General features: G+C 47.6%; 1 protein-coding gene across 5 annotated transcripts in view; it reads left to right on the top strand.

Annotated features, from left to right (window-relative positions):
- Positions 1 to 18,871, top strand: part of GRM7 (glutamate metabotropic receptor 7) — a 742,767-nt gene that overhangs the window by 422,484 nt on the left and 301,412 nt on the right. For all 5 annotated transcript variants that reach the window (XM_089305656.1, XM_089305657.1, XM_089305658.1 and 2 more), the window contains one exon: positions 8,562 to 8,702. In XM_089305656.1, coding sequence (XP_089161782.1) covers positions 8,562 to 8,702 — 141 coding nt within the window. The remainder of the gene's footprint in view (positions 1 to 8,561; positions 8,703 to 18,871) is intronic.

Below are 18,871 nucleotides of genomic sequence, written 5' to 3'. Positions count from 1 at the left end.
TTTTTTTTTTTTTTTTTTTTTGACAGGCAGAGTGGACAGTGAGAGAGAGAGAGACAGAGAGAAAGGTCTTCCTTTGCCGTTGGTTCACCCTCCAATGGCCGCCGCGGCTGGCGCGCTGCGGCCGGCGCACCGCGCTGATCCGATGGCAGGAGCCAGGAGCCAGGTGCTTTTCCTGATCTCCCATGGGGTGCAGGGCCCAAGCACCTGGGCCATCCTCCACTGCACTCCCTGGCCACAGCAGAGGGCTGGCCTGGAAGAGGGGCAACCGGGACAGAATCCGGCGCCCCGACCGGGACTAGAACCCGGTGTGCCGGCGCCGCTAGGCGGAGGATTAGCCTAGTGAGCCGCGGCGCCGGCCAGGTCACTCCTTTCTAATTCCACGCATGGGGGCCGTGTGTAGTCAGGCCTGTGGACTGCCATCCTAGACACAGTGCTCTCTGAGTACCTCGTTGAAATCAGGGGCAGAGTTCCTGGAAAAAAAGGCTCGGTACAAGTGGCTGTGTGTGGGCAGTCCTGGGAAAATTTGGAAAAGCCTAAAAAGTATAAGGAATGGCCCTGTATTTTAGTGAAAATAACTCACGGAGGTTTTTTTTGTGTCTCTGTGTTACTTCAGATGTATGTGTGTATATAAAGAAGTAGAGAGTATAGATGAGATTCAGTATCACTCACTGTGAGTAAACACCCACTATGGATATATCAGTATTTGAAGACTTGCTTCATAATGCCTATGAGTAATCAGTCACACTGTCAGTGCATTCTGACTTTTTAAAATGTTTGTTTGTTTGCTTGTTTGAAAGGCAGAGCTACAGCAGGAGGGAAAGCCAGGTGGGGGTGGGGGTGGGGTTTCTAAGTAGTGGTTGACTTGCTTAATGGCCACAGCAACCAGGTCTGGGCCAGGCCAGGAGCCAGGGACTGCATCCTGGTCTCCCACATGGGCGGCAGGGACTCGGGCACTGGGCCCACCTTCCCCTGGCTTCTCAGAAGCATCAGAAAAACACTGGAGTGGAAGCTGAGCAGCCCAGACTCCAGCTGGCGCTCTGATGCGGCTGCAGCTTAACCCACCGTAGAATGTGCCATCCCTCTAACTTTGTGAATATAACGTACAATTACAGAGTCCTGCTTCCTTGGGCTTGCTCTTCAGGTTTATGCTTTCTGATGGGTACAAAGTGTTTCACTGTACTGATATTCAGTCTTGTGATTCCGGCATTTGCAGTGATTCTAAGTTTTCGTCGTTATGAACGGTGTTCAACTGACGACTTCCATAACTACTTTTTAGGCTCTCGACTAAAGGAATTACCTCCTACATACATAAAATAGAATCATATAATGAACACTAATGAACAAAATACTGAGGTTTGAATATCATCACTATATCACTAATTGTGTTTTCACTGTCCCCACTGAACAGATCAAATCCCATATGCTACATATTTTCATTTAATATTTTAATTTTACTCAATATGTTTAATAAATTTAATTTTACTCACTACGTGTTTGAATGTATCTCTGATAAGAGTCTTTGAATTACAAAATCAGTCTCTTATTCAATAAAAGTAATAGTCTCTTAAAACCATCTAGTGCTTTATACTGCTATTTTTGAGTATAATTCCTTGTTTCAGGTAACTACAACAAAGCAAAATGGCTTGGTCAAGAGGCTGCATTTCGGGGTTGACCTTGGGTTCTCACTGGCAGGTGCCACTCCTGTCCCGGGTACATACTTTGACTATGACGATTCTTATTTTGCTGTGGAGGGGAGAAGACGACAGGGAAACGTGGACAGCTTGAACACCACATAGGACAGAAGGAAGACGAATAGGAAAGTAGAGGGAAGAGATTACATGAACCTTAAGAACCCAAGACTCTGACAGTTCTAACTGCGGACGTGACGGACACTGCTGAGTACGACCATTTACTGGGGGCATCTACTGAACACTGGGCCAAGGTGGCAGGGGTTGAAGCTGAGGCTCATGAGGTGGGGTAGATGGAGGGAGAGCCAGTGCCTTCTGCGATACCCTGCTTCAGCCCCCATTGCACACCTGTAGCCACAGCCTTGCAGGTGGGCGGTAGCTGCTGCTGGTGTCACCCAGGGGTGGGGAATGTCCTGCCCCTGGACTGTAGAAGATTCTGGCCCTGCCAAGACAACCGTCCACAGGTAGGACTCACAATGAGTAAATCTTCAGCAGGCTAATTTTTAAGTTGATAATTTTGTATGGGCTGCACATTAGGCTAGAAACACTCAAGTGATCCTTTGCAAAAAAAACACTTCCCCACCCCATCTCACTTCCATCTCTGCTGACTGTGCACCTCCTGAGTTTCTCCATACTGCTACTCTTGGGCTGTTCAACATGCTTGGCTGCACGTGGCGAGGGAAAAACTGGGTTTCCATGGGTGGAGGGTAGTTAATGTATAACTGGAACTCGTAGGAAAACTGCACAACCTAAAGAAGAAGAAAGTGCATGCATTTCCTTGGCAACATTAGATGTAAATTGGCTTAGTCTTACTGTTTTCAACATTAGACCATCTATGAGGTCGGTAGGACAATCTTCATTTCGTAGTTGAGGAAACGTGGGTGTGTCTCTAAGTGCTTACTGGAAAGAATGAAGAAAGAAAAAGCTTAAAAAATGTATAGTTCATTAAAACAAAACCAGTAAAAATGAAGTGACTGGGCATGAATATTAATATTAATATTAATAGTTAAATAGCATAGCTGTCAGCAGAACCAGGATCCACGCAAGTACATCCAGCTGCAAAGCCAGATCTTGACTGACAAATATCCATCCGCATGCCATGTGTTATTTCTCTTCTCACATTTTCTCTTCCTCTTCCTCTTCGGCCTCTCTTCTTCCCCCTGTGTATTTATGTGTTCTTTCAAGTAAGCGGACATTTGCAGTTTTGCCGACACTGGTTGGGTCACCTGCCCTCTGAACTGGGCGTTGCCATCATCCTCACGTTACAGATGGAGAAAGACTGCTTAGGATTGTCCCAAGGTCCCCTGACTAGCACATGGCAAAGCTAGCAGATACACCCTTGCGTTCCAGTTTCTGAGTCTTCTTTTACCCAGTTGCTGTCCGTTTAATACGGGTTGTTTGTACGTGTATTTATGCCCCTCGAAGTATATTCATATGACATGAGCGCCTTTCTCTTTCCATGCACTTTAAAGGAAAGAGAGATGGTAGGTGTGCTGGCATTGAGGAAAGTGCAGCAGCCCCCTGGACGCATTTTGTGCAATAGTGTAGCAAACTTAATTCCCTCAGTAGACACAGCCAGAGAAGCTGTGAGCCCTATTCTGAGAGCCTAGCTTCATCCCACAAGGTCACAGTGACCATCTTGGCAAGTGGACTGGCACGTCTGTAGTAACTTCTAGAAGCTGGGGAGGATCGGGGCACAATCTCAGGCCTCTGGGAGCTGAAAGCCTCATGTGAGAGAAAGAGGATGGGCTGCCCGAATCCCTGTGGACGTGCAGGTGGCATCTCGCGTGGACTTGATCTCAAGAACCTGGTGTGTGGCTCTAGAGTCAAGAGTGCAGGACGCGAGTTCTCACAGCCACGCAGAACCTGCCCTCTCATGCTGTTGGGTTTTTTAAGGAAGGTTGAACTTGATCATCTGCCCAATAGCTCATCAAGTGATAGGAAGTGACTGTCTCCTGCTGATGGGAGCACTACCTTTACTCTCTACACTCCTGTGTGCTGTTGGGTCTGTGTGTTGGGTTTTCTTGGATTTCACAGCTCTGTTGATCTGTTCCTGGGTCTCAGAGCTAGAGGAACCCCAGCCTGCTCTCCCACCCTGCCTGGCGGGGTTCTCCCTCTTCCTCTTCACTCCCTTCCCCAACACCACACTCAGGCTCTCTTGCTCTTCTGTCTACAGTGCCCTTGGCTTTTAGATACTTCTTTCCATTTGAACTGCAAAATGTCAATATGTTTGTTGAGTTCACCCAAAATTCACAAATTCACTTGGAAAGAAATGACATAAGGAAAACTTACCCTCCTTCTGAAAGTTGAGAGCTGCTCTTCCTAAGTGGAAAGTTACCATTTGTTCTTTTTTTTTCTTTTCTTTTCTTTTTTTTTTTTTTTTTTTTGACAGGCAGAGTGGACAGTGAGAGAGACAGAGAGAAAGAGAGAAAGGTCTTCCTTTGCCGTTGGTTCACCCTCCAATGGCCGCTGCGGCCGGCGCACCGCGCTGATCCGATGGCAGGAGCCAGGCGCTTCTCCTGGTCTCCCATGAGGTGCAGGGCCCAAGCACTTGGGCCATCCTCCACTGCACTCCCTGGCCACAGCAGAGAGCTGGCCTGGAAGAGGGGCAACTGGGACAGAATCCAGTGCCCTGACCGGGACTAGAACCCAGTGTGCCGGTGCTGCAAGGCGGAGGATTAGCCTAGTGAGCCACGGGACCGGCCAAGTTACCATTTGTTCTTGAAAAGCTATTGTTTATAAAATTATTTTAATTGTGGTCCTTTTCTCTATAAGTGATGGTCATTTGCCTTCATTATGATAGATGGGTTCTCTCTGTTTATGTCCTGTTCCTTCTCGAACTTTTTCAGCAGCTTTATCAAGGACATATTGCAGCAGCCTGCAGTGGTATTTCTTGGATCATTGGAGTTTGCACCTTACTCATGTTGGATCTCAGGATTGTCAGATAAGAGAGAGCCCGGTGGTAGAGAGCCGGTGTCTGCCCTGAGGAGCACACGCAGCTCACTCCCGGGCCAGGAGGCCATGGTGGGAGGTGGCAGGGGAGGTATGGAAGGGCTGTGAGCTGTGGGGCTTGGGCTCCCAGAGCACACAGCCTTTCCTCATCGCAGCAGGACTGAGACATGGACACCTGCTGCCTCCCCACTCCACCACCAGAAATAGCGTGTTTTCTGGACGATCCTATGGTTGCATTGCTCCTCTTCATAGTTAACCACCCACATCTGCCTCATTAAACCATGGGGCTTAGTAATGCCCGGTTCTGGGCTTGACATAATCTAAGTGATACCAAACATTTCCTTGTCTGTCTTGCTTTCTCTTTGTTATAGTGAGTGGCAAGGATGGTGTGTGCGTGTGTGTGTGTGTGTGTGTGTGTCCCATCAGGTGTCACGAACCCATGTGCTTCTGAACCCTTAGGCCATCCATCCTTAACTGGAAATGGGCAGCAAATGCCAGTAGCCTTCCCTTCATAGTCTGGGGTATGGGAAGTGTGGCTGCACACAGCCCCTTAGCCTGCCAGGATGCTTCTCAGCTGCATGCTGGGAAAGCGCTACTCTGGCTACTGGTCACTTTCTGAGGCTGCCTGCAGCTCCGTTAGTATCTGTCAGCCCCTCTCTGCCCAAGCAGAGCAGCCAGTGTGTCCTCTGACCTCCTCTTGACACTCTGATAACTCTCCTTTTACACAGCACAGTGGCGTGAGCCTTTTCCCCTCTCATCCAGAAAGGTCACCTCCCAAACAAGCAGCCTGGGATGATTATGTCTGTTGATTCACACGCTTGTGTCTCAGGCACAAGTTTCAAGGAGTGTTTGAGGGCAGCACCCCAGGTCGAAGAAGAAAGAACCAGGTGAGTGTAGTGATAACAACAACCCAGGCCCTAGCTGTATCTCCTGTGTTGTTTGAAGTTTACTTTTAAGACTACAGCACGGTCACTCAACATATCCTCGATGGAGTGCTGGCCTCCAAATCACCCAGATAAGTGCACAAATGAAACATTTCTGTCCACAAAAGCAAGAGTTTCATATTAAGAACCCTGTCTGCTCCATGTGAAAGAATAATCTTTCTTCTTCAGCATAACTCCGGTTCTGAGTCTAATTCCTGGAAACTGAAACCCATACTCTGGTCATTTGATAATGAGGTGGATGTCCAGTGCACTTTTCTTCTGAGCCTTAGCAGCAATGGGAAGAAATTTTCAGTTCACTATTAAATATGTACACATGGACACACCCAAGTATTTCTGCAAGTTCATGGAAAGTGGAATTTAAAAATAAGTCTACGTTTGGCACAGAAAAAAATGGAAACCCATGCATCATTTTTAATGCACACTTTCTGTGAACTTCATGTTACAGTTGCACTCATACACATGTGTCATTAGGCTGGATTGATGGAGTTTTTTAACTTTTTCATCTCTCCCTGATGCTCAGCTCCACGTTGGTGGTGGTTTTAGGTACTACAGTGAACAGCCTTGTTGTCGACTTAGATATGAGGGTCTCGGGCTGCAGGAACAGAGGTGATGGTGTGGTGAAGGCTTTGAAGCCCCGCAGAGCAGAAACTGCCTGTTGGCATAAGCCCAGATGCCAGACTTGTTCAGGGCATCATCAAAACCTGGCTCCAGTAAGGTCTCTTCTGAAAGCTTGAGGATCTCATTGATGTTTTCTTCTTTATGAATGAAAATGAGTAGAGGGAACCTAAGAGTCTCCTAGGTTTGTTTTGTTTTGTTATTACTGTAGCTCTGATAAAGATGAATAAATTCATAGGTTCTGAAACAGATCTGGCTGCTGAGCAGAGCTAAGTCAGCAGGAAGGAACCAAGTTGGATAATAACTGTTCCACCTCTGCTCCTGGTGCCTTGGGTTGTCTGGAACAAGCTCCGTATTTTGGAACTGGCTTTTTGCTCTAGCACTCGCACCTTGTAGCCGATTTTGTCATTTTGATGGATTGCCCCTTTTCTATTGTCTGGGTCTCGCCAGGGAGGTTCACTGTAGCTCTGGAGCCTGCCACTCAGAACCCAGAGTTGGAGTCAGGCTGACTCAGGCCTGAATTCTCAGAGTCTTGGTTTCTGCCTTGAAGGTACGGCTGGGAGCCTTAAGGTCTCAGTAGGGGTGATGTGGCACTTTTTAGCAAAAGGTATATAAAGCATTTATTTTTTATTGTAACTCTTGATGTGACTTTTTTGGCTTTAAAATCAGCAGAAAAGTAGGAATAATTTAGATCATGTGGAAGTGAGTCCGTTTCTCCCACAGATCTTGACTTTCACCTTCTTGGGTTTCAAAGTCTTCCCGGTGCCGCAGTCAGGATGCCATGGGAAGGCTTGGTCTTCATTTTTATGTGTTGGTAAGGGGAAGTTCAGAAAGATTAGGTTTGAACGTGCTCATGTTTCCGTGGCCTGGGGAGGCTGTTGGGGCTGGGATTGGAGCTTTGCGCTATGACACCGAGTCTTAGCTTTCTCGCCACTCTGATTCTCACAACACCTCGTGGCCTCCATGGGATGTTGAGATGATCCAAAAGAGACAGAAAGATCATTTGGGGCACCTGGACTGTCAGGTGTCTCCTCATCTGGACATCTTTGATGCATAGTGTTAAGCCTTATGTTGGTTCATTTTATAAGTGGCCTCTCCAAAAATCTTTATTCCTTTTATCCAGAGAGTCAGTTACAGGATGAGACCTCACTAAATGAGAGCATTCCTAAAAAGACTTGCGAAGACCAGCAGCTTGGAAATGCAGACTGTGAGGTAATGAGGGACTGAGGAGATGTTGTTCCTTCTACGTCTCTGATTTCCCATCTGCAGAGAGGGAATAGAGATATTAGCTATCATGTAGGATATTGAAGTGAAAGTATGTATACCGCAGTATATGACCTGTAGTAAACCCTGAAATTGTCCATTATTATCTTTTTTTAAAGATATTTATTTATCTGAAAGTCAGAGTTACACAGAGAGAGGAAAGGCAGAAAGCAAGAGGGAGATCTTCCATCTGCTGGTTCACTCCCCAATTGGCTGTAATGGCTGGAGTTGCACCTATCCAAAGCCAGGAGCCAGAAGCTTCTTCCAGGTCTCCCACATGGGTGCAGGGGCCCAAGGACTTGGGTCATCTTCTACTGCTTTCCCTGGCCACAGCAGAGAGCTGGATCAGAAGTGGAGCAGCCAGGTCTCAAACTGGTGCCCATATAGGACGCCAACACTGCAGATGGTGGCTTTACCCACTACACCACAGTGCCAGCCCCCATTATTATCTTTAATAGAGATTTGTTATTTTTCTGAGAGAGAGAGAGACAGAGAGAGAACAGGAGAACTCCCATGCACTGGTTTACTCCCTAAATACCCCTAGTGGCCAGAGAGTTGAAGCTTGGAACCTGGAACTCAATCCGTGTTTCCTGCGTGGCTGACAGGGACCCAACTACCTGAAACATCACTTTCTGTCTCCCTGGAGCAATGTTAACAGGAAGCCAGAATCAGAGTGCAGCTGGGATTCAGAGCCAAGCACTGTGAGATGGGATGCGCACACCCCAAGTATCATCCTAGCAACTTCGAGGCCAGATGCCTCCCCCTGTCCTCTGTTAGCTTTTTGGTGATGTTGTTACAGACAAGATTTCTGGTCTAGCTCTCTGGAGATTCAAAGCATGCCGTGATAGTTCACATACAGCTTTTGTTGGAAAGGAAATAGCATTTGTAGGCCACACATCTGCCTGGAAGATGGAACTGGACATTTATCCATAGGTCTCCAATAGAACATCTTGTCAAGTTTTTTTTTTCCTTCATTATTTTGATTGACATAAAAAAGCATCGAGTGTACTGATCCCCCAAACTCAACAGTGCTATTTTTATTTCTTGATTTGCTATGATTATCCCCCAAACAGTGACCTCCTCATTTAACTCGTTTTAGGGTTCGATGCTTACTTCACATCCCGCACGCTTGAGAACAACAGAAGAAACGTGTGGTTTGCTGAGTACTGGGAGGAAAACTTCAACTGCAAGTTGACGATCAGTGGGTCCAAAAAGGAAGACACGGACCGTAAGTGCACAGGTAACGGCATTCTCGCTGTCCTTCTCCCGTGGCTTCGCGTGGCCAGCACTGAAATGTCTGTATAGCCGACAGCAGGAAGCGTGGCTGGAGACGAATTGAAGGAGTAGACTGAATTTTACTGGGTTGTTGAGGGGAAGTGGAACAGGAACATAAGTGGAAGGGACAAGAGAAATACAGACGAGAACGCAGTCTTGTCTTCCTTCTATATTGCAGCAGCTGACATTGTCACTGACCCTTTGAAGTCACGAGAGATCATGTTGCTTTGGACATTTTATCAATAAATACTAGTCAGTGCTTCATCCAGAAGTAGGAAGTCACTTCCGAATAGAAAAAAAAATTTCTGACAAACTCCATACCCTGACCAGCTTTAACTGTTAGTATGGGTTTATAATAACAAGAATTCCTAATGATTTTCATGACGTCTGAGTTCACAGATCATCTGTTGTTTTAAATAGACTTCAAAGTATTCACGGCTTCTCCTTTGCAAGCTTGCATGAATGTTCCAAATCAAAAACCCGTGTTGAGCAGTCGTGAGGAAAAGCGTACACAGGGGTCCCTTCACTTACAACTGTTTGTTGAACCGCTGATTGCTGGAACCACTGTACTTAGCACTGGTGTTCTGATGCAGAACGCCAGGTGTGGATGCTGTTCCCGTGCTCACGGCTGTCTGCTGGGGGAGATGTGACCTTGTTTCAGTCATCTCTCTCTGAACACACAAGTGTATGTGTGTTCTGGGCATTCTAAGAGCACACACCATAACAATTTAACGCATGTCAAAATCCATTGTCTCAGAAGACATTCTTGATGACATGATGGTTGAGCTGGTATCTCGAGGAGGAGTGGGCACTGGCTGGTCAGAGAAGAAGTCTGGATTGCAGGCTTTGGGGTGGAAGCCTGCCGCAGGGCTCTTGGCAGAATTATTGTACCTCTGAGGATGTCACAACACGAAAATGCAGTGGGCACATAGCAAACAAGTGGGGATGCTTTAGCTAAGACCCCTCGAGTGCCTTCAGCAAACGGACGCTCCTGTGGGAGCCCTGTTATCATGCCTGCATTTAGTTTATCTTTGCTGTAGGACGCTTCGGTATCGATTATCTGGGAACTGCAGCTAGTCAACAAGCAGATACCGATCAGGTAGAATGTATAGAGTCGGTGCTACCAAGAACACCGTAAAGGCTGTAGGAAGCTTCTGTGTGCTCTTCTCACTCAAGGAGTTTTCTGTGACAAAGGAGATTAAAGACGAGAGCAGAGAACAAATCAAAGTAGATAAAGTAATCAATATGATGCAAATATGGAGCTCTAACTTGGTGCCGTACAATAGTGGGTTAGCCATTATCCAGTCCATGTCGCATCACAAGAAAGCGCTTTCAGAAACATGGCCCTTATTTGGCGGTGCAGGGTCGGGGGTAGGGATTAATTCATTGTTGACCAGACCCAGGTGACACAGAGCTTTCATGTGGAAACTTGAAGAGATTAGTTTGACATCTGGATAATTTGTCTGGATGACAGCAAACAGTCAGGTGTGCGGGAGCACGTGGGTGATTGATGACCGTGCTCCGTGTTCTCTCTGACATCTGGCGTCCGGCTGAGTGTCTGCCTTGGAGTGCAGTGCCTGGTGGCCATCAGCTGTGTCCCCTCCTACGGCCAGCCCCTTGTCTTTTCATCTGCTCTGCCTAACACAGGCTGTTTGATCGGCAACCACATTTTAGGGCCAGTCCTTGAGGTTTTGAGGTTTATAAAAAGATTTGCAATTCACCAAATTGTAACAATGCAAATAGGAGTGTTTTTGTCTTCCTACCATTCTCCTTCCACACAAATGATCTGGGGTCACCGGTGTACATGTCCTGTGATCCTAGATCATTTGTAGATTGCTTCCTTCTTAACCCTTGCACAGAGCCATGGTGGGTAGAGGTAAAGCAGTGTCTGCAACGTCCTACCTCGTTCTATGGCATTTCTGTACATGAGTGCTGTGAATACCCAAGTGGTCATGTGTGTGTGTGCATGTGTGTGTGTTTTGCTTTTGTCTTCCTTTTTTTTTTTCAAAAGCCAACTAAACATGGATCTCGATCTGATGATCCCGAAACACTACTTTTTAAAAAAATTTTGTTTATTTCAGAGTTAGAGTTATAGACAGGGAAAGACAGAGAGAAAGATCTTCCATCCACTGGTTCAGTCCCCATGGCCACAATGGTCAGAGCTGAACCATTGCAAAGCCAGGAGCCAAGAACTTATTCCAGGTGGGTGTAGGAGCCATGTTCTGCTGCTTTTCCAGGCAATAATAGCAGAGAGCTGGATGAGAATAGGAGCAGCTGCAACACAAATCTAAGCCCATATAGGATTCTGGTGTCTGTGGCACTGGCCCAGCCCACTATGCCACAGTGACGACCCCACCCCCAACACTATTTTAAATAACTTGACATTTAAGTACACCTTAGTTTGGAAGTGGCACCTCTGGAGAAAAGCTGCATGGAGAAGATGTGGAGAGAAGTGACAGATGCCACTGTCTTGCTGGGAGTCTTTGGAATTGCTGAGAAAGCAAGTTTTACTGTGGCAAATAGATGAACCAGAGAGGGATGCACTATTGCGTTGAAGAATGTGGGTGACAGGAGGGAAAGCTGCTTGGAAACCAGACTTGGCGACATGAAAGGAATGGACATCTTACGAAGAAGCATCTGGGCGGGAGCCGAGCAGAGGGGTCTGGCACTGCAGAGAGCACAAATTTCGACCTGGATACTGCAGGAAGTCAGCCATTCATGCCTCTCTTTCTATGACTGGGCTCTGCTGAAGAGCAAGGAACCAAGCACTGCCTGTAGTAGTCACTCGGGAGGAAGTAAGTGCCAATTAAAATGCAAACTTTTTTTTTTACTGAGCTGTATAGCCTCTTTCGACATAATGAGCTATTTGTTATGTATTAGCTCTGCATAGACTGAGATTGAATCAGTCATCTGACAGGACAAGTTTAAAGATGAGAGATGAGATGCATACGGTTCAGAGAAAGTGAATTCGTGGACTCAGGATATAATGATGAGTTCTAGAATCTTCCAGAAAGTAAGGGGTCATGAGAGGAAGAGCAGTTGTTGAAAAAAAAAAGTATTAAGAAATGGGGAATAAGCTGTGCATACTTTATATTTTACTTGGGGCTAAGTACACTTTCCTTCTTATAGAAACCGATCCGAGCAGCCACGAAATCTTTATTCTCACAAATTACCCATATGTGTTGAAAGTCTCCTTGAAGCAAGGGTTGCTGCGACGTTCTTCAATATTTTCATACCAATCCAAGTGCCCTTGATAATCCACCCCTAGAATTCCCCAACCTGACATCTTGACATCCTCCTTTACGCTGGACGTGGCCCCATCTCCACTGACACAGACGGAGGTTTGGCCAGGAGCCTTCCTGCTCCTGAGTTCTCTTCCCTGCTGTCCATATGGGGGAAATGGACTTGAGCAGGTGCATGGCGGCCAAGCTGCCACAGAAAGCACAGTGCTGCTCCTGCCAGTTCACGTTGGAGCTGCGTTTTCTCGTGGAGGCAGTGCTGGGTGAGCCACTGCAAAGTCAGCCTTTGTAGACAGTGCACCTCAGACTGTCATGCAGAGGCAGACAGGATAGGTGTGGTTTTCTGCAGGTGATGTTGGTGTCCCTGTCCTTGGCTTGCCAGCTCATGTGCTCAGCCTTGAAACTTGCCTGCACACCATTGGTATTTAAACCTCTTGAAAGTGTGTCCTCTTTGAGGGTTACTCATTTCTGGAGATGCTAAGGCCATGGAAAGCACTACAGTTGCACACAGGAAGTGAGGTCATGTTGGAGTCCGGAAGTGCACTAACCCACAGTGGTTGAACAGAACCTTAGCTTTGAAATCTGCAGTTACCTTGGCCTCTGCGTGCGGGAGCTTGGGGAAGGGTTATGTAACCCCTAGAAGCCAGCCCTTGGTTTTGAGATGAGAATAGTGAAACCTCATGTCCAAAACTGTGGTGGGGGCTTCAATGAGGTCATTCAGGTTGGAGATGGCACATAGCACTGGACCTCACAGCAGGGTGGCTGTGGGCATGGTGTTCTGCTCCTCTGGCTGACGCTGTTGTCTGGAGGTGCTCAACGAAGATCCCGCCACCTGCATCTATCTGCAGGAAGACTGTCTGGCACACTCCCACGGGAAGATGAACCCAGAGGTTTGCATAAGCCTTGGAGTGCAGATGGCGGCTTTTCTCCGGGGGCACGTTCCACAGTGAGGTATTGCAGAGTTAGAACTTCTGACAGACTTGCACCTGTTATGTGGTAAGTAGAGCAGGAAGCTCAGGGCTTGTGGAATGTGAGTGCCACAGTACCGAGTGTGTGACCAAGTGTCCCTGGGCCCTGAGCGTGCTTACCCCCTCAAATGCAAATGTCATCCATTTCGCCCTGATGAGTTTCATCCTTAGGTCCTTCATAGCATCTCAAGGTCTTAGCTCTTATATGTCCTTTACACTGGAAAGGAGGCTCTGAGAACCCAAATCTGTGGCCCTGTGGCAGCCTTCGGAGTTGTCACTCTGTCATTCTTTTTATTTAAAGATTTATTTTATTGACTTGAGAGGCAGGGTTTCAGGGAGGCAGAAGAGTGCAGACAGAGACCTTCTATCCATTGTTCTCTCCCCAAATGGTCTCAGTGGCTAGAGCTGAGCCCAGCAATGCCAGCAGCCTGGAACTCCATCCACGTCTCCCACCTAAGTGTTAGGGGGCAACCACTTGGGCCATCGTGTGCTGCCTTCTCAAGTGCTTTAGCAGGGAGCTGGATCCGAAGTGGAATAGCCGGCACTCAAACCCGTGCTGCGACATGGGACACCGGCGTCACTGGTGGTGGTTACCCCGCTGTGCCACAACGCCAGCCTCCCCTGTGCTGTCCTTGCCGCTGGCACAGAGCATTGGTCTGAGTGACCTCCCTGCTCTGCCAAGGGCTGCTTTGTGAGTTTCTCACCAGAGGCACTTCCTGGCTGAGAAGCAGGCGTGGAATGTCTAGAAACCTCCCAGGGCTCACTTTGGGCTTTCTAAGCTTTGTTGTCCTTTTGAGATGGTGGAAGTTGGAAGCATCAGTGACATCGTTTTTGCTTAGTCCCTTTTTTTAGTAACACCCGATTGTGTTGCATTGCTACTGCTTTCCAGGCACACAGGACGCAAGTTTGTTGCTGTTGGCTGTGGAGAGATCTCGAAGGCTCTGGAACACAGTCTGGTCATGTGCACATTGGGGAGGGTCACGACCCTTCAGGTCTGTTTGCCTTTACCCTCCGTTTCTCCAAGCTCTCTTTCTCAGGGCTGAGCTAAGGAAAAGCCAGTTAATCTTCAGGAGTAAACCACATCATTCTCCAGTCTCTACTCTCCCTGGGGCCCTGCCCACGCCTCTGCCATTTGTTAACAAGACAAAGAACGGCAAAGGCTTTGAGAATATATGTGCAGAAAGAATTTATGAGTCTGCTAATTAGTTTTTCCTGTCATTTTTATTATTCTATTCTGAATTGACCTTTAATTGTTATATAGATGTATTATGGCACCTAATTTATTTAGCATGATTGAAGAATCTACATCAGAATGTTACAGATGAATCATGTCTAGCCTTGTGGTGCCCGAACACTTCTCACAGCCTTGCTGGGGAGAAGCAGTACAAAGTGCACTTGCCCACAGAGACTGACACAGCTTACTGTGGTTTCCTCTCTCTGGGCGCATTTGCTAGGACTATGAGCTGAGCTGGGGCTTTGTCAGATTTTTGATTATCTGACTGATGTGTAAATGTCCACATCTTGTTTGTTGTTTCTGGAGCCACCCTTGCCCTTAAATGTTTGCCAGTCTTCCCCTTCTTCATAGGAACTAGAAACGTGTCACCTCAGGATTGTTAGGTGTTAAATAATTGGTTTCATTTAAGTGAACATTAAGTGTTACATGTCAGGAACATCGCGGCAAGGCTGAGATACGTAACTCCATGGACTTAGTGAGGCATCGCACAGCAGAAACTTGGATGAGTTTTCTGATGGAATTTAGACAGATGGCAGGTCAGCTGACAGGGGATTCCCCAAGTCAAAATGATCTAAGTGCTGCATCTGAAATCCTCATGGCTCATGCAAAACCTCCTTAAATCCTTCTTGGAATCATGGGATATTGGATGAAAATCCTATGTCTATAAAAGATGATTATGTTTCTAGAATTGGTATTCCCACAAGAAATAGTCCCAAGAAATGATAGTTATCTTTAGTGTAGCATTCAGTCTTATTTAAATGCCGTGCTAATTCTGTGGCTTTGTTTTAAATTCATGTAGGTGTGAAAGTTTGTCTTGTATTTAAAAAAATCAATAAGGTTATTTTAAAAGGAGTTGAAGTACTGAAAAGTTGACCTTTTTATTTAAATAGCAGCGTATCATCATCTATGTCAGTAGTCACTTAATGCACCAGGTAAATTTGACAAAATACACAGTGCTTAGACTGTGCTTGATTCTGGGAGCAGTAGTCCATGTAGCCCTTCCTCTCATTCTATCTTATGAGAGGAAAAAACAGCCTCAAAGTCGCCAGTGAAAACTAATAATTTTTAACCCTTTTCTGTAACTTTTCTTTTTAGTTGATAGTGCCTTTTTTTAAAACTTTTATTTAATGAATATAAATTTCCAAAGTACGACTTATGGATTACAATGGCTTCCCCACCATACCGTCCCTCCCACCCGCAACCCTCCCCTTTCCCACTCCCTCTCCCCTTCCATTCACATCAAGATTCATTTTCAATTATCTTTATATACAGAAGATCAATTTAGTATATATTAAGTAAAGATTTTAACAGTTTGCTCCTCCGCCTAGCGGCGCCGGCACACCGGGTTCTAGTCCCGGTCGGGGCGCCGGATTCTGTCCCGGTTGCCCCTCTTCCAGGCCAGCCCTCTGCTGTGGCCCGGGAGTGCAGTGGAGGATGGCCCAGGTGCTTGGGCCCTGCACCCCATGGGAGACCAGGAAAAGTACCTGGCTCCTGGCTCCTGCCATCGGATCAGCGCGGTGTGCCGGCCGCGGCGGCCATTGGAGGGTGAACCAACGGCAAAGGAAGACCTTTCTCTCTGTCTCTCTCTCTCACTGTCCACTCTGCCTGTCAAAAAAAAAAAAAAAAAAAGTTTGCACCCACACAGAAACACAAATTGTAAAATACTGTTTGAGTACCAGTTATAGCATTAAATCACAATGTACAGCACATTAAGGACAGAGATCCTACATGGGGAGTAAGTGCACAGTGACTCCTGTTGTTGACTTAACAAATTGACACTCTTGTTTATGGTATCAGTAATCTCCCTAGGCTCTAGTCATGAGTTGCCAAGGCTATGGAAGCATTTTGAGTTCACCAACTCCGATCTTATTTAGATAAGGTCATAGTCAAAGTGGAAGTTCTCTCTTCCCTTCAGAGAAAGGTACCTCCACCTTTGATGACCTGTTCTTTTTACTGGGATCTCACTTGCAGAGATCTTGTGGGGAGCAACTCGGACTAGACTAAGTTACTGAAATTAAGACTTATTCTATGCATCTGCTCTCCCACAATATGGCACTGGGAAAGGAGTAAACAAGTTTTGCACAGCTGCCTCCAGTTCGACCAATAACCTGCAGGAGCTGATCCTGCTCCTGATTGGAGGAGAGCAGCGTACTCAGCGTGTGGGTAGCAGAGTTGGGATTGGTGGAAGAGGACTATAAAGGAGGAGAGAGACAACATGCACCAGGAACATCTATCTGAAGGAACACCTGAGCAGCCCCCGATAGAGCCGGCTGGCGGTGTGCCGCTCCCCCACGGAAGTGGGGAAAGTGGCAGGGGGGCCCGCCCCTCCATGGAGGTGGAGGGACGGCAGCCAACCCGGGAAGGACCAGCAGCAAACCCGGGGAGGGCCGAGCAGACGAAAGAACAGCGCAGGGTCCTGTGTCGTTCCTCCACGAAGACGGTTAGCAACATAATGGTGCCGTGACTCGGATAGGAAACTTAGGAGACATAATGGTGCCGTGACTCGGATAGGAAACCTAGGAGGGAAGAAATGAGAAAAAGTGGGAAAATACCGGAGAGAGAGATTAGAGAGAGCCTAGGGAAAAGCCGGACGGAAAAAGTGCCAGAAGAAGTTAGGAGTGAAAGCTGGAAGAAACATAGACTCGGATATGGACTGTGGGGAGAAGCCAGGAGAAATGAGAGGGGAATATTGTTGGAAGAAAAGTTAGGAAACATACCGGGTAGAGAAAAATATGTTAGGGAGGATGAAGCCGCGGGGGCAGGCCAAAGCGGAGACGTAAGCTAGGTTGGAATTCGTCAAGTCAGCCCGGGGAGCAAAAGGCAAAAAGCTAAAACCAGAGGCGGAGACGTAAGCTAGGTTGGAATCTGTCCGATTAGCCAGGGGAGCAAAAGACGGGAAGCCAAACTGAAAGGCGCAGACGTGAGCTAGGTTGAATTTGCCAGGTTAGCGCAGGGAACTTAGACTGAAAACCGAGAAGCGGAAACGTGAGCTAGGCTGTGTGATTCGCGGAAGCCGCCGCGCGCAGAGAGAGCACGCAGGGCACAAACGGGGAGAGCGCATGGGGCGCGAGTAGATAGGAAGTGCAGGGTTGGCACGGGGCCATGGTGCGGGCGCAAAGGGGTGCGGAGACCATGGGGTGCGCGCGAAGCCGGGAAGCCGCGCAGAGCCGGGAAGCCACCGCAGGGTGGGCGCTGGGAAGCTGCCTCGGGGCGGGCGCCGGGAAGCTGCGGGGATAAGAGAAACAGAAATATAGAAGTAAAATGAGAGAAATAGGAATGCTGGCAGATAGAAGTAAAATAGGAGAGATAGGAATGCCCGAAGATAGAGAAATAGAGAAAAATAAGGCCTCCCCACAACATGGCAATGAGAGAGCTTGGATTCGGTCTGCCTGATTAGGTGAAAAGCACCAGCAGGCAGCTTGACCAGAGTATGAGCTGCAGGTCACCGAAGATAGGCACGAATCAACACCAATAAGTCTCCCCACAATACAGCAATGAGAAGGCTTGGATTTGGTTTGCCTGATAGGGCTTGTAAGCACCTGCAGGCAGTTCTAGCAGAGCAGAGCATGCGCTGCAGGGCACCGAACACAGGCACGCATCAGCGTCTAAAAACCTCCTCACAACATGGCGAAGAGAGGACCCGGATTCGGTTTCCCTGATTGGTAGGGCTTGTAAGCACCTGTGGGCAACTCCAGCAAGCAGAGCAGAGTGTGTGCCACGGGGCACCGAAGACAGGCGCGTATCAATGCCAAAAAATAAAAAGAAAGGGGGAATTGTGGGGAGCAACTCGGACTAGACTAAGTTACTGAAATTAAGACTTATTCTATGCATCTGCTCTCCCACAATATGGCGCTGAGAGAGGAGTAAACAGCTTTTACACAGCTGCCTCCAGTTTGACCAGTAACCTGCAGGAGCTGATCCTGCTCCTGATTGGAGGAGAGCAGCGTGCTCGGCGTGTGGGTAGCCGAGTTGGGATTGGTGGAAGAGGACTATAAAGGAGGAGAGAGACAACATGCACCAGGAACATCTGGATAACATCTGAGCAGCCCCCGAGAGAGCCGGCCGGCGGTGTGCCGCTCCCCCGCGGAAGTGGGGAAAGTGGCAGGGGGGCCCGCCCCTCCACGGAGGTGGAGGGACGGCAGCCAACCCGGGAAGGACCAGCAGCAAACCCGGGGAGGGCCGAGCAGACAAAAGAACAGCACAGGGCCCTGTGTCATTCCTCCGCGAAGAGGGGGAGCGACAAGATCTTTCATTTAGGTGTATTTTTTTGTTTGTTTTTTGTTTGTTTATTTGTTTTGCCAGAGTGTCTTTGCTTTCCATGCCTAAAATACTCTCATGGGCTCTTCAGCCAGATCTGAATGTCTTAAGGGCTGATTCTGAGGCCAGAGTGGTATTTAGGACATCTGCCCTTCTATGGGTCTGCTGTGTATCTCGCTTCCCATGTTGGATCGTTCTCTCCCTTTTTGATTCTATCAGTTAGTATTAGCAGACACTAGTCTTGTTTGTGTGATCCCTTTGACACTTAGACCTATCAGTGTGATCAATTGTGAACAGAAATTGATCACTTGGACTAGTGAGATGGCATTGGTACATGCCACCTTGATGGGATTGAATTGGAATCTCCTGGCACGTTTCTAACTCCACCATTTGGGGCAAGTCCGATTGAGCATGTCCCAAACTGTACGTCTCCTCC

The sequence above is a fragment of the Oryctolagus cuniculus genome, chromosome 10, assembly GCF_051225735.1.
Source record: "Oryctolagus cuniculus isolate XC-2025 breed Fujian yellow rabbit chromosome 10, ASM5122573v1, whole genome shotgun sequence".
Lineage (NCBI taxonomy): Eukaryota > Metazoa > Chordata > Mammalia > Lagomorpha > Leporidae > Oryctolagus > Oryctolagus cuniculus.
Note: the sequence above shows the minus strand (reverse complement) of the source record. Positions and strands in the feature narration are given on the sequence as shown.